The following is a 16,149-nucleotide window of genomic DNA, read 5'->3' as shown; positions in this document are numbered from 1 at the left end:
TATATATATTGTTTTTTTCATGCCCATGTACAGACGTTGTAAGGAGACAGTGTAATTGTGTTTTTCAGCAAAGCAAACTTATTGTTACAAACTATTTACTAACCAAACAGGGATTAGTGCCCCAATGTCCAACATACAAGGCTGCAACATTACCCTCTGCTATTTAAGTGCTATAAGCCATGGGGTTATATCTCTCTATAGCAGCCCCATACTGCTGTTTGTATGGTTGTTGTATAAAATAATCATATTATGAAATGTGATGCTTTCTTAAACAAACATTACTGGTATCTTATTAGTGCGACCCAGTGCAGTGTTGATGCATGTTTCCATGACAGGTTGGAGTTACTGAGAAGACATCTCCATAGGTGGTCAGTACTGCACTAGAGGGGGCGATTAACAAGCTCTATTTCCTTAGCGAGGCTGAGCTGAGCCTCAGTGAAACCACTCTTAAAGAATGGCCATGTAAAACCCGATTAACATACATGCTGACCAATAGGGCATTTGTACAGTCCGAGGGCAAAGGGGGGAGGGGTCTCTGAAAGTCTCTGAGATGCAATAATTGAATATCACTGAACGTGGGTGTGCATGTATGTGTGTATGTGCTTGTGTGTGTGTGTGTGTGTGTGTGTGTTTTGCACATTTTCAAGACAAAAATTGTCCCGATTTGATCAGAAAACAAGAAGAAAAAAGACAATGATACCAACAATGTTACTATAAAATAAGAATATTTTTCAGAAAGTTATAGCAAATCTTATTTTTTTCCACAAACGTTAAACTTAAATAACTAATAAATAAAGTCTGTTCCCTTTAAAGAATGTGTTAATTTATTTTCACTTTTTCAGAAAATCAACAAAACATGTAATATGACTGGAGATGTTCAAACATTTGTACAAACAATTCTGTTGTAGATGCATGTTCTATATTTTACATATTTCAAAGCAATTTTTTAGGAAGTTGTAAAAAGAAATGATGATGAAAGACAATTCGATTGTAACTAATAAAGCTGGACAACATTGAGAATGAACTTCACAAGTGATTCCACATTTTTGAATGGAAGTGCATACAATTCAATAAATTTGGATGTCTGACATTGCATATGCGTATGTGTGTGTGTGTGCGTGAATATGTAAATAGTACTCACCATTCTGTTGGGGAACTTATGGAACTCCTTCACCATAATCTGCCTGAGCATGTCTGGGTCAGCTACCACCACCACTGGCCGTCTGCCTAGATAATAACTGGAAATAATCAACACACACACACACACACACGCGTGCGCACACACACAAACAGAGGAATACATGAATAAGAAACAGGGCTCCATTAGATTTTATGGCAATAACAACAGACAAGTGAACAACATGCATCATGTAAACATAGCGGACCTGCTGTACTGAGTTTTTTGCGCCAGTTTCGGGTGCAAATCAGACACATTCTGCCAGTGTGTCATGTACGAAACTGTCGCACAATTCTAAATGCATAGTTTCTGGGCCATGTGCATGACAAAATGTAAAATGCGCATATACATTTGAGGGAGGGCTGTCCAAAGCGTGGGTGGAGATACTACATGTGTGGCTGATTACACATTCCGCTCCATTTACTGAAGTTTGAGCAACTTGCAGCGTCTGATTTTACATGGATTTTTCTCCACAAACTTTTCTTGCATTAGGGTCTCAAAAGACGTGTTGTTGAGACACTTCCTGTAACACTATCATTTCACCATGTTATCATTTCGCAAACAATTTTCTTAGTTGGAGTAAAATTATATGGTCTGCAGAACGTTTTAGAGGGAAAGAACTTTATTTATTACCACCACTATTGCTTTGCTAGCTTTCATTTTCTGTTTTTGTCCTGAGCTTGTTGACAGCTTCATTATTTCACTCTGCTTTTTAAACCCTGTGCCTCACAAGTGAGCAGTTTGTGGGTGGGGCTATGCACTGTTTGTCAAATAAACCTTAATTTCAGATGCATCGTGGACAAATATTGTGGTTCCATAAAGGCGCACTTTGCACTGCACCTGCACTCATATGTACATCTGGCCCAGAGTTTTTTCTCTCTCTATCCCTCATACACCCAGTCTAACGCTGTAAGCCCCTGAGAGACCCAGCCTCTTCACCATCTCTTTGACATCTCATCCAGGCCACTGGATAAATGCTTGCCTTACTCATGCTTCATGTTAGTGCCAAAGTGAGCTCCCCAAAATGTGGCTTTGCTGAGGTTATGTCTAGGTTCTGGCTTTCTGTTCATGATTACGTGTTGAGCTGTGGCTCATTCATATAAATAATGTTGTAAAAATGATCTTGTGTGTGTGTGTGTGTGTGTGTGTGTATGCTTGAATGGATGTGTGTGTTCTGGGACATTCTCCTCTCCCTATATGGAAACTTGTGCTTATTAACTGGCCTTTTTTAATGAGAATGAGTTTCGCAGGAAAAAGTAGATAATTGGACATCTTTATTAAGCAGCGATAATTGGATACAAAACCTTACAGGCAAAAACTAAAACAACGAAATACACCAGACCATATAATCTTCAGAAGCTTCTTGTTATGCAGAGGCCATAGTTTATATCGCTAGTGAATAGGCTTTCATTCTATTCAAATTTACACTCCACAGACCTTATTAGACCAGAAGGACATAAACACTGAAGTCGTTAGCAGTTTGTCTATGAGTGCACCTGTTCTAATGGTCTGCTAGTAGTCTTAAAGTGTGCTCTGTAGAGAGTCTGAATCCCTTGGGTACAGAAATGCCCAATGGCCAAGATGCCATGGCAGTGATCCCAGAAGCCCTGCAATCTGTGGCAATGCTTTTCTTCACACTGGGAAGAAAGCTTCTTTACGAATGCTTGCAGCTTCTGGTCAGCAGCCAGACTGTTCAAGATGTTTCCAAAAAACAGTAGCTGAAAAATGTAGTCAGGGCAAACACATTCTACCTCCAAACCAAAATCTCCATTTTTGCTGGTCAGCATAGTCTGAGTTGTTATAGAAGCGCTGAAAAACTATAGGCCTATATAAGCTTAAGTGTTACTAAAAGTGATGAAACTATGAGGCTATGTAAGCTTAAGAGGTTCTAGAAGAGCCTAAACTATAGGACTGTATAAGCCCATGTGGTCTCACAATTGCTGAAACTATAAGGCTATTTAAGATTAAGTGGTTAAAGAAGTGCTGACACTATAGGACTATATGAACTGAGTATTTTTAGAAGCGCTGAAACTATAGGATTATATAAGCCTGAGTGGTTTGAGAAGTGCTTAAACTATAAGGCTATAGCCGAGTAATTCAAGAACTGCTGAAACTATAGAACTATATAAGCCAACTGGTTCTAAAAGTGCTGAAACTATAGGACAATATAAGCCCAAGTGGTTGTAGAAGTGCTGAAATTATAAGGCTATATAAGCTTAAGTGGTTCTAGAAGTGCTGAAACTATATAACTATACAAGCCGACTGGTTGTAGATGTGCTGACACTACAGGACTATATAAGCTGAGTGGTTCTAGAAGTTCTGACATTATAGGACTTTATAAGCCCAAGTGGTTCTAGATGCATTGAAACTATAAGGCTATATAAGCTTAAGTGGTTCTAGAAGTGCTTAAACTATAGAACTATACAAGCCAAGTGGTTCTAGAAGTGCTGCATCTTTAGAACTATATAAGCCTGAGCAGTTCTAGAAGTACTGAAACTATAAGGCTATATAAGGTTAAGTGGCTCTTGAAGTGTTGAAACTATAAGACTATATAAGCCGAGTGGTTCTAGAAGTACTGAAACTTTAAGGCTATCCTAAACTTTTATCCAAATCCTCGCAGATCTAGAGATCCTGAAACTTTAAGACCATATAATCCGAGTTCTTCTAGAAGTCCGAAAACTATAGGGCTATATAAATCTAAGCAGATCTAGACATCCTGAAACTATAAGACCACTAATGCATTAATGTGAAGCACTAATGCATTAATGTGAGGAACTTTTAATGGTTCACATAATATAATAGTTCTTTACCAATTTCGGGGCTCTTCTAAGAATGTTTGTATTATGTGGAGGTTCTTTAAAGTCTAAAAAGGCACTTCACACTCATAAATCCCAAATTCCCTCTAGAATGTTTCCAAAAAATAGCATTTAAAAAATGTAGTTAGGGAAAACAAATTCTACCTTTTATCCAAAAGTGACAGAAGAGCCTCCATGTTCTCTGGTCAGCATAGGCCGAGTGATTCTCGAAGTGCTGAAATTTCTATGACACCTCCCTCTATTAACCTCAGCCTTTGATGGCTGATAATCATGTACTGGAAGCTGACAAGTGCATAACTCAGAGTGCAGTACAGTGATATATATTTCAAAGGCTTTGATTTTTTGGGAGCAGTCTCAGGCTGTTGGATTACTCTAATTGAAAGCTGTAGTAATGTCTTTTGACATATATCCACACGTTTCCGACTTGCCCCCCCCGCCTTTTCCGGTCCGAGCACTAAATCCAGCTCCCCTCCCTCTCGGCCCTTCCCTCTCAGATCCTCCGCTTGGCTCGTATTGAACACAGCGAGCCTGGTGCCTCCCTTTCTCCTTTGATCTCTGTGCAGCGGGCGGCGGTATCAAACATGAGCTAATCTCGCTGCCCATCGCACAGGGCAGAGCTAAATCAAAACACACTAGAAGCTCTGTGAGCAGCTATCACTGCCTGATTATGAAAAAGTCCTGGAGAGTACACTGTTACCCTGTTAGTGTGCATAAAGAAGAGAACACCGAGTGCAGACAGGCACGTGTATCTGGCAGGAAAGTTTCAGCATAAAAACTAGAATGATAGTTAGAAGCCAACTTATCAAACCTGAGTAAAAAAACATGAGAAAAACAGTAGGAAGGAGACTTTTAAAAATTGATGAAGGTCTTTGGATTGAAAAAGAAGCGATGAAAGGGATGGAACAGAAGTGAGGCCATCCGTATGGAAAACAGAGCCTTATTCTGGGCCAACAGCCTCGAGCCCCATATAAAAGTTTGGTGCCGTGGCTTTAAAATTGTAAGAACAAGAGCAGTTTGGAGAAAATGGGCCACATGCCTGTAGCTAGGTTTGGTTGTTCAAGCTTTAGGGGGAGCTAGAGAAATCACTAGAATTAAGCTGTTTAAAAAGACTAAAAAAGACAGAAACGACTGAATAAAACATTTAGGATTGATATGCACCCTTTGAACTAGCTGGGTATTATTTAGAAGACCCAAAAATCTCTAAAAACTCAAAATTGGAGCAGACAAATCTCTCTCTCTGATTTGTTTTTTATCTCTAAGAATTCTTGCTGAATTCCAATTGTAGCCACATTCTCACAAGTGCACTTCTGAAATGATGAGAATAATTCATTTTTTTGAAAAATGTTCAACAACTGGCCTGAAAGACACATATAAAAGGCCACCCATATGTGTTATAACTGATATAATTACTCATTTCATGGAAAACACTGAAGTGTCAGTGGTCTGCAGTAAGTACCTTCCATTCTGGGCTGACTTACCCACATACTCTTCCATACTGGTTAATCAGGTCTTTGTGGGCATCGAAGAAACCCTGCAAGCAAGTGGAAAAACACAATTACAATGTGCACATGCCACAGAGGATATATATAACATAATCACCAAGAGAAATGTACTTTGAGTGATGAAACCTGGGTGTGTGAAAGCTTGAGAATGTGTATTAGTTTGTGTTTGTGCTGTCTGTGTTAGTAACACTGAAGCTGCTGCCCAGCTTTGCTGTTTCTTCAACGAGAGCGTGACAGCTGACTGACAGCTTAATAACTCTTAGAGCACAGTCCTTGAAAAACAAAGCTAAGTTCACTGTGCATGGTGTGTGTATGTGTGTCTGTGTATATATGTGTGTGTGTGTGTGAGAGAGAGAGAGAGAGAGAGAGAGAGAGAGAGAGAGAGAGAGAGAGAGAGAGAGTCATTGTTTTCATATTTTTATTAATCATACAAAACAGGGTAACCTACACTGTCAGGTACAAACAGAATGCTTTTTTGCACATTACAAAATCTACGTTCTGTAATACTGAAAGGGTAAACAATTTAACTTTTTATTACTGAGGTTAATAATAGGCTGGAATTAAGTTTAGAAAATTAATTTTACACAATGCAATTGCACTGCTTAAATCTTATTCAAAATTATTGCAAATCAAACAAAGAAGCTGCTGGTAAAGCCCAAATCTCAACACCATTCATTATTCTTGGACTGTGAGAAGCAGAAAATAAAAAACAATTTCTAAGACTGAACTGGAAAAATGTCTATCTATATATATTGCTGCTGTCGGGACAAAACCTGTATGTCCATTTTTTGTGAATTTCAGTTCTTTGACATAATTTGAAAATGTCTTTTGGCCTTTACATTGTGTGTGAATTTCATGATGACTGGGTGAAAAGAATTGGCCAAAAATGACTTGTAAAAAAAGTCTGGTCCCATTGACTTACATTAAAAGTAAAGTCTTTTTCCTTTTCCTGTAAAGTTATCATTTTGGAGATACAAGGTTTTGTTTGTATATTCTGTCTAATTTTCTGTTAAATATGTTTTGTGCATTTTTCCTGTACACACACACACACACACACACACACACACACACACACACACAGGGCATATGTATGATGAAGTCTGTGTATGTATGAGTAGCGTATATAAGGAGTGTATATAAGTAGTTAAATAGCATTACAGCACTTTCATTCCAAAGTCACGCATTTTCTGCTTCCTTTATCTGTAGTAAAAGAAAAACCAATGTCTTCACCTCAAGGCCTTGCCTTGTACTACAATAACAGTACGTATTGTACAAGATCCTGTCACACCTTTCCTGCTCTGATCTGCGCAGTCTGCAGTGGTTAGTGATGAAAATGATTACCACTGTAATTACACTGATTGCATGTTGCAAATAATGCAATAGAAATAAAAGAAACAGAAAAGGAAGAGAGAAGAGAACAAGACACAGCATGTATGAGAGAAAGAGAGAGAGAACAAGAGGGAAGGGAGGATAGGAGCCAGAGAGGGAGCTGATGAACATTAATTTCTTTTGTTCTCAGTGGGTGGGCACTTTTGCAAAGATTAGCATATTCACAAATATTCATGTGCAGCGTCAGTAATTACTCTCGTGTTGTCTTGCTGTTTAATCTGCTTTTATCAATCACCTGCAGTCACATGACATTGCTCACCTCTCTACACCAAGGTCAATGTACGCTCTTTAATATTTCAGATTTCATCATAATCCAGGGTTCAGGGCAAGCAGCTCGGCACACTGTGATACAAGCTGCACTATATGGAAATTGAAAAATGAAATAAAGTCATCCAAAAAGCATCCAACAACATAAAAAAACTTTTGAGAAAACCAGGAAATCTGTTAGTTGACCTTTATGAGCCACCTTAATTTCATTTTATCCTCTTTCTCAAGGGTAAAACAATAATGGCTGACACTGCAAGTGATGAAGCACACTGAAACATCTGTAAGGCCATATTGGGAGCACCGCCACTGTAAAGTGGGTTTAAAAGAGGGATGTGACAGGTGTTCGCTGAGGCAGTTTGATGCAGAGGATTGCAGAAAAGCAGATGAGAGAATGGGGAGAGCGGTCAGGTTTTGAAAGCTGTGGTCAGCCACTAGGGGTCAGTGCAGAGTAGATACTGGACTCAAAACTGCAAGACGACTCCTGAGGATTTCTGAGGATTTGTTTTGGGGGATTCTGCGCTGAGAGTGCAGTGACAAATCTAAGCATTTATTTCTCGGAAATGATGGAAGACGTTCATCCATAGCTTTGAAGAATATAGACAATGTTTGATTTATCAATTTTGAGGCAAGTAACTTAAAATTGGCAAAAGTAAATAAACACTCATCTCACACAAATGCGCTCGCACACGCACACACAGCTGATTTTGTATGCATGGCGGTCTTTGACTCTCCCATCTCAGAGCTAATGAAGGAGCGGACAGTGCTGGCACCATGCCCTCTGCCCTCCCCCTTTCTACCCAGAGATGCTGGCCAATGCCATTCCTACAGTCTCCCTGGTGGGCATTAGGCAGTGATGTGTGTGTGTGTCCATTCCTCAGTGAGTATTAAGCAGTGGGGTGTGCCCTTTTGTCCTGATCTCCTCTCCCCAAGCCTTTTATTACTGTTCTGTCATTTGGAAGAAGAGCAGATCTGTGCATTTGTGCGTGTATCTCCCTGAGTGTAGGCTGCACATGTGACAGAAGGAGTCCATGTATTTAAGTTACTATTATAGTTACCTATTACTGTATTTGAATACATTTTGAGTATTCAAAAATGATCCTGAATGTTACTTTTTGAGTAAAAAAATGTGTACTCTAAGCAAAAAGGGTTGGAACCCTTTTCAGGGAATTCTACAGATTTTTCAAAATGTCTGTTCTGGAGAAATTTACAGTCAGAATTGCCCACAGTGGTGCTGATAGGAACCAGACATCTGATGAATAATTTCTCATAAAACTGTCCTCACAGAAACTGAGACATTGTTTTATGATAGCTTTTATGACAGTTTTGCGGTAAGGTTTTAGCCTAAAACATACTTTTAAAAAGAGGTACATGTAGGCCACATGTATTTTTTCAGATTTACCACTCAAAAGACACATGTAAGTTTACTGGTGGTTCCAACACTGTAAAGAAGTTTAAGTCTTCTATACAACGAACCATTTCACATCAAACCACTCTGAATGACATTGTTCACATCTCAGTGGCTGAATTCTGTAGAAAAAAATTCATATATATATATATATATATATATATATATATATATATATATATAATATATATACACAAAATTCATATATATATATTCATATATATACATAGATAGATAGATAGATAGATAGATAAAATACACCTTGTAGATGCCTTTATGACATTGTTACAATGTGGTGTATTAAAAAATAAAATTAAATGAATAAATAAATAACTGGTTAACTAGTGGATTAATCAAATGTGTTGTGTGCAACTTGGGTTGTTTCTGAATTCCACAGAAATTATGCTGCAGGTGACTCACAACATTCAACTAGTTGTGTGAAAGTTTCACTGTGTAAGCCTGCCTTATAATTTTGAAACACACTATTCACTTCACAGTCCATCTAGCACATATATGGGAAATGCAAGGCAAAAACAGCCCATTTGGAATTTTTTGTTTTGTGATGTCGTAAAAACACGTCTACCTATATCTGCCTAAACTACAGAAGTTTAGCCCCGCCCATTCATACTAAAAACACAAAGAGTGTTTCAGCCTGGAAGGCATTTTGAACAAAATACAGGGCAGCCAATCAGTACAGAGGATGTTTATACACAGTCATACGCAAAGTTTGAATACAACCAGTCAAATGACTTGTTGATTTTCTAAGTGAAAATAAGGTTAACACATCCTCTACAGTAAAAAATCTTAATTATGACATTTTCTGCTCATTTTAGTCATTTTATTATTTATTTAACAAACAGAAAAAAGCATAAAATATAAAATGTGCCCCCCCCCCCATGTTATTTAGTAGATTTAGCAAATGAACAGTAACTGTGCATTAAAACGTTCCAAAAAATGCTCCCTGTAGTGAATGCATACTTATTTTCACTTGGAAAAAGAACAAAACATTGTCAAATTTCTTTATATTAGTCCTGTTTAATTCTAAGGGATAAAGAGATCTTGTAAAATGGTCATGTACAAATGAATTATGACTGTTTTGGATACATAAACCCACAAAATTGTTATAAATGGAGTAACAGACATTAAAAATGTTGTATATGGGTCTGTAAGTAGAATAAATTGTCTGTAATATTCTTGAGCTAGTCATGAACATAATCCAGTGCAGCATAGCTAAACCCAAATGAATGGGTCGTTCCCCGCAGTCTGCCACAGGCCTAATTGAGGATTCATCACAGATGGGGAAGATCAATAAAGCGGGCCTGACTGAAGCAGACAGGCTGCATTCTAAAGTTGGTCCTATTGGAATTCTCTTAAAAAGAAGATTAGCTACTTTCAGTTATTTTGCTAGTGCACGGTTTGTCCTTGATGTTCAAAAAGGTTTTCTTATATTGTTCATCTTTCTAATGGCTTCTTATGTGTCTGAGTGGCACAGTGTGAACACTGTGACAGCTACTGTGCATGGACCTTTATTAAACATGCAAGACAGGACAACAAGAGAGAGCAACAGAGCTGGAGCGGGAGAGAGAGCAAGGTGTGTGTGTGTGTGTGTGTGTGTGTGTGTGTGTGTGTGTATACACCATACATGAGAATGTGTCAGTTTGTGAGACTGCAGGGAGGATGTTTGGGGCTCTAAATTGACCTAATATCACCTCCACGAGTGTTATATTTTGTAATGGAGTGTATTTTGCTAATGTGCTGTTGTGGATTGGGAGTGAGAGTGAGAAAGAGACAGAGAGACAGAGTAAGAGAGATAGAGATTGAGATAGATACAGAGAGACAAAGCAATGGTAATGACCAACATTCTCAACATGTCTCACTCTATCCTCCTGTCTTTCTTTCTTGGTTGTTTCATTCTCTCTGTCACCCTGTCTGTGTTTATTTCTCTTATATCTCCCTCTCCTCCCATCATAGACACTCTGTCATTTAGCTGGTCCTTTTCCTCAAAGTGATTCATATTTCCCAACCGCACGGACTGAATCTTTAGAGCAACTTCATCTGGTCTTTGACCTCATGAATGATACCTTAGTTGTCCGACTTATGGGCTTGGGAGATGTACAATCAATTGATTACGTCCCCAACCTAGAGCGGAAAGATTAATCTTTTAGCAAAATCACAATTTAAAAGAGCGCAATTTGCAAATTGTAAGAGCTGCAATTTTTGTTATGTCCTATATTATCAACAATCTTGACAAGAGAAAATTTAACCTACTTACATCGCTCAATGTTCAAGCCTCAAGCCAGAAAAAATGGATATTCTGGTCTTCTTGGTCAAAAAACAGGCCTGTACATTCATTCATTCATAATATAAAAAATAATTGCTAATTAAATTGCAATTTCAGTTAGAAAAAATGCAATTAGATATTTTTCCCAAAACCTGCTCATCACAACCCACTGCATTTCAAACACAGCATTGCAGAAGGGCCTTATTAGGCATGATGGCAGGCAAATGAGAGCCGTGTTCCCATTATGACAATAAAAATTAACAAAACTTCACTGTGTAGCTGAATACTGTGGTCAGCCATTTTAGACAATGCAGGCATGGAAGGCAACAACATGGCTGTTTTAGCCTGACTACAGTTAAGATCTGCTTCCTTGATGTTTGCTGTTGTTAGACGAATGATGTTTTGCTGCCCTGTTCTGAAGACACAGAACATATCGTTTTCTGTCCAAAAAAAAATATGTAACTTTCCAAGAGAAGGAAAAATGTTTTTTACCTTCTGTCTAAGTTCATGGAAAGAAATTGTATTTCAAGCAGTTTTGGAGCATTTCTGTTGGTGTATTCATCATGAAATTTTCACATAATGTAAACATTTCATGCTGCAGTGCTGAAATGATGTAAAAAAGTTAAAATTACAGAGATACGTTTTTTCTGCTGTTGTGCATTTTGCACATTTTCTTGCCATCAAGTCTTCTGACCACTTTGCATCATTCTTTTCTTCAACACACTTTTTCCTAACTGCTCATTCCTAACTATATGTACTTGTTCCCTTCCTTCTGTACAATGTGAAATACCTGTCACCTGATGCTTGGGGTGGGACTGTGTTCATTCTCACTGTTGTTAACACACACACACACACACACACACACACACACACTTGTTTCCTCACTCAATCTCCTCCTTTCACACACACATACAAGACTTGGCTCAGAGGATGGCCCCTAGAATTGGGTCAGAGAATTCTGCGAGAGCAAGACTCAAGAGACTGTTTGTGAGCTGACACGTGCTAAAATACATGCACATACTGACACACACTTGAAGCCCATATCCTTCAATTCACATAGATGCACAATAATTGTGCAAGACAAAGTAAAGTGAATATTCATTCATTGCTTCACCACCTTTGAAAGCAGTTTAAAAGATAAAAGAACAAAAACTGAAAGTGACACGTGGACAGATAGACAGAGTGATACACAGACAGACAGACAGATAGAGAGAAAGACAGAAATGCAGAGACAGGCAGATATAGTACTGTGCAAAACACAGAGACCACCTTCCATTTATTTAATTTCTAGTCAAAATGGTCACAAAGTACAAGTTGTCCATATTTCAAGAGATGTTTCTGAAAATATCAGATACAAGATAATCCACTTGCATAAGGAAGGGGAATGACAAAAGAAAACAGGTGAAAAAACATGAGATTTAAAAAAAAATATACAGGGAGAAAGGGCCCTAACAACTGCACAAGACCTGGTAGACCACCAAAAACGTCAACCAAGATAAACAGTACTTAAAGCTTTCATCTTTGGGTGAAAATAAAGCTCCACTCTTGCTTCACATCTGAAAAAATCCACAGGTTTCCGTCCATCCTTCTACTGTGACACAACAACTCAGCACTAGAAGTCTGAAAGGATGTGTAGCTGACAAAAAGCTGTTACTGAGAAAATGAAACAGACAAAAAGGAAAAAAAAATGCAAATTCAACAAATAAGCTGCTGTTGTTCTCAGAACAATGGACTGACCACTCCAGAGCCCAGACTTTAACATCACAGAATGTGTTTGGGATTAACTGGATCATGGCAAAGAAAGGAAATATACAAAAGGAAAAAAGAAAATTTACAAATGAAACAAAGAAGCTGCTGGTAGATCTCAGAGCTCAAAAACATTGAATGTGTTTGGAGAGTGAGAAGCAAAAAATGCAACTAACTTCTAGAACTAAACTTGAGGCGTATAAACATGTCCCTACAAATTTGGAAGCTGTAATAAAGGTAAAGAGTGAACACACTAAATACTGAAACAACTGATATTATAATTAGTTGTTGAGGCTTCTGTGTAATTAATTTTTCTGTTGTAATTTAGTTTAACTTAATTACGCTAATTAATTAGTTTAACTTAATTTTATTAATTCATTATTAACTTAATGGCTGTTTGGATCGGACACTAAATAAATGAAAGGGTGGTGTCTGACTTTTGCACAGTACTGTAAACGCAGAACTGGATATACAGATAGCGAGATAGACATACAGATAGTAAGACAGGTAGACCAACAGAACCATAAACAGACAGACAGCTATATCTGAATGACCATGCCAATAAAGCTCTTCTCTTCTCTGAACTGACAGGCAGCTGTAAGGAAGAAAGAGAAGAAAAAACAGAGCACGAAGAGGCAATCCTGTCATAACAGAGCGACAGAAAGATACAGAGACGTGAGGCCCATAAACGACAAGCCGTCCAGCCCACCAAGGCTGCCTGACAGAAACATATTGATCTGTGAATGTAATCAGGGCCTGGGCTGCACAAGAGCAGCAGAAGCTGCTTCAGCTGCTTCAACTCCTCTCAGCCTAACAAAGAATTAAGCTTGAGCTAAACTCAAGTTTAAGGTTTGGGTGAGTGTTAACCCTCAGAAGCTGTAACAAAAGCATGCTGTAATTTGATATTTATTTGTCATCTCAGCATATACTGAAAAAAGCAAAGAAATTCTGTCAAAAGTGCGGATCTTAAACTTTCAGTTGATACCACATTTGTGTTTGTAAGTAGGGGATGAGATATTTTGGTAACACTTTCTATGAATGTCACCTTTGTAAGCATCTATAAACACATTCATAACATTTTATTATACATTCATAAGACATTATAAACATAGCTATAAATATTTAGAAAAATGCACTATACGTTATAGCCATGTTTATTATGCATTATGAATTGTTAATGCATTATAAGTATTGATCATAACAAATTATAAGAGCTCATAAGTCGTATTTGTCCGCTCTAAGTAAAGTGAAGCGTACTGTACTAAAGCCTCCTCCAGTGTTAAGAGTGTGGCTTCAAGTTGAAGTATTTACTGAAGGATTTACTGAAACACTAAAACATACATAATAAAGCACATTACAGGCTTCAAACCGCAGAGTTTAAACTAGTGCTGCCATCAGTGTTTTACCCAATGTGGGAAAGGTAATGTACACCAGCGTTAGCTTGGTATTTGTGTTTACTTTACACTCTCCAAGCTGGGACTGACTTCTTTGGCACTGACATTATAACATGTTATTAACACTATTTGTAATGCATTATATTAACAACTGATAATGTATAATAAACATGGCTATAAAGTGTAATCCAGTGTAATTCTTTTTCATAAATATTTATAACCATGTTTATAATGCCTTATGAATTTATTATAACATGTTATAAATATGTTTATAGATGCTTACAAAGGTGACATTCAAAGTGTTACCGAAAAAACATTCTGTCAATTTGTGCCTTATTTTTGTCATTTTTGACATTGAATTAGATAGAAAAATGGCAGAAGTGCAGAATCGAACCTATTGATACTGAATGTAAACTGAATATAAATGTAACTCATTACATAACTATATGTAGATGTATGCCCTGCGATGGACTGGCGACCTGTCCAGGGTGTATCCTGCCTTCCGCCCAGTGACAGCTGGGATAGGCTCCAGCACCCCACCGCGATCCAGAAGGATAAGCGGTTTAGATGATGTATGTATGTATGTATGCATGTAGATGTATAGAAATGACAATAATATATAAACAACCATAATAACTTAAAAGGGTTAGTAGGTTTGGGGGTTAGGTTATGGATCACAAATAGGCAGCTGAATGCAATCAGAAAGTAAATTTAGTTCATACATCCACAAGAGGTGACATTAGGAAACACAGTAAATAATAAGTGTTAGTTCATTCAGGATATCACTGTGCATGTCGTATTACGGGGCTAAATTTAGTTTAGTTTACTTCTACACATATCAGTCTTTGTAAACCTTGTGCTTGATAACAGTCTCACAGTGCCAGACATGCTCTCATAACAAGAATATCTTAGGGCAGCCATGAGAAATTTTAGGCTAAATGTAGATTGGAATATAGAACTACTTGTACAGAAACTGAGTGTGAAGTAGGGCTGCACAATAAATTGTAGTTTCATCGTTATCGCAATGAGTTTCCATGATAAACACATTGTTAAGAGCTGTGATGACAGAAGATATATTATTCATAGAAGATAATATTTTTCATACACGCAGTGTCAGAGAAACGACACTACTTTGCCAGCACAGACTGCTTGAAACTTAATGAGCTCAAATACTACTCAAAAACTACACCCAAACTAATCCTGAACTACAAGCCTGTAAAATTGCATCAAACATTAAGACTGCTCTCAAACCAAGTACTGTGTTTTAGGTGTGTAAACAAAAAATAAATATACAAAAATATTTATTTGTTTTTGTCGCCTTCTGATCTGTTGAGTAATGCTGACTGTTTTGTGCATTTCAGTGCACAAAAAAATCTGCTTGCAGTTCTGATGTAAGTAGCTGTTAGTATTTCTTTTCTCATTGTTTTTTGAATGAGCTTGAACCAGTATACTAAAATATTATCACTGTCGGACAAAAACCTTGTCTCTCCAGAACAGTAACTTCATAGAAGAAGAAACAAAATGTTTGTAACTTTTAATGGAAGTTAATGTAAAAAGATTTTATTCCAACTTATTTTAGGTTGTTTCTATCAGGCCATTCATTGTGAAATTTTCAACATACTGTAAAGGGCAGAAGGTATTTCCAAACTGTGTTAAAAAATGAAAAACAAAAAAATGGTGAAAACATGCTAATATGCGGATTATTACGTGGCAACAGGAAACTTGCTTACAGCTACAGAACATGGCTGTGCTAATGTATCTTCCATTAAGATGTTTGGACTGTTCAGTAAGCTAGATAAAGAATAATTTAAAGACAAATTATATTGATATTTAAAATTATAACAGTGTCAAATCTATATTCCAAAGCTGTCGAATACAGTGTGTAGCTGTTTTGGCAGCAGGTAGCATTGAGCTTGCACAGCTCCACACTCCACCGCATAGGTTCATTCCGACTCACTGAAGCTTCACTGAAGCAAGTTTAAAGAATAAAGACTCAAATCTGAGTGAGTAAATGTGTGTATTTGTGTGGAGCTGTTTGAGCTACCTTTGCTTCAATATTTTTTTTAGCATTAGAAGCTAACGTTAGCTTAGCCAGAAAGCCTAAAAAGCTTAACACACCATCATGCAGGTTCATTTCAGCCCACTGAAGGCTCAGTGACACAAGTATAGAGA

The 16,149-nt window shown here is 37.6% G+C and overlaps 1 protein-coding gene across 4 annotated transcripts in view; it reads right to left on the bottom strand.

Moving 5' to 3' along the window:
* The window catches only part of tbxas1 (thromboxane A synthase 1 (platelet)), an 88,341-nt gene that overhangs the window by 40,367 nt on the left and 31,825 nt on the right, over positions 1–16,149 (bottom strand). For all 4 annotated transcript variants that reach the window (XM_036584704.1, XM_036584700.1, XM_036584703.1 and 1 more), the window contains exons 4-5: positions 5,472–5,524; positions 1,142–1,238 (exon numbers count right to left, since the gene is read on the bottom strand). In XM_036584704.1, the coding sequence (XP_036440597.1) occupies positions 1,142–1,238; positions 5,472–5,524 (150 nt within the window). The remainder of the gene's footprint in view (positions 1–1,141; positions 1,239–5,471; positions 5,525–16,149) is intronic.

This window comes from Colossoma macropomum, unplaced genomic scaffold (assembly GCF_904425465.1).
Source record: "Colossoma macropomum unplaced genomic scaffold, Colossoma_macropomum, whole genome shotgun sequence".
In the NCBI taxonomy this organism is placed as follows: Eukaryota; Metazoa; Chordata; class Actinopteri; order Characiformes; family Serrasalmidae; genus Colossoma; species Colossoma macropomum.
The sequence above is the reverse complement of the archived record's forward strand: the minus strand, read 5'-3'. Positions and strand labels throughout refer to the sequence as shown.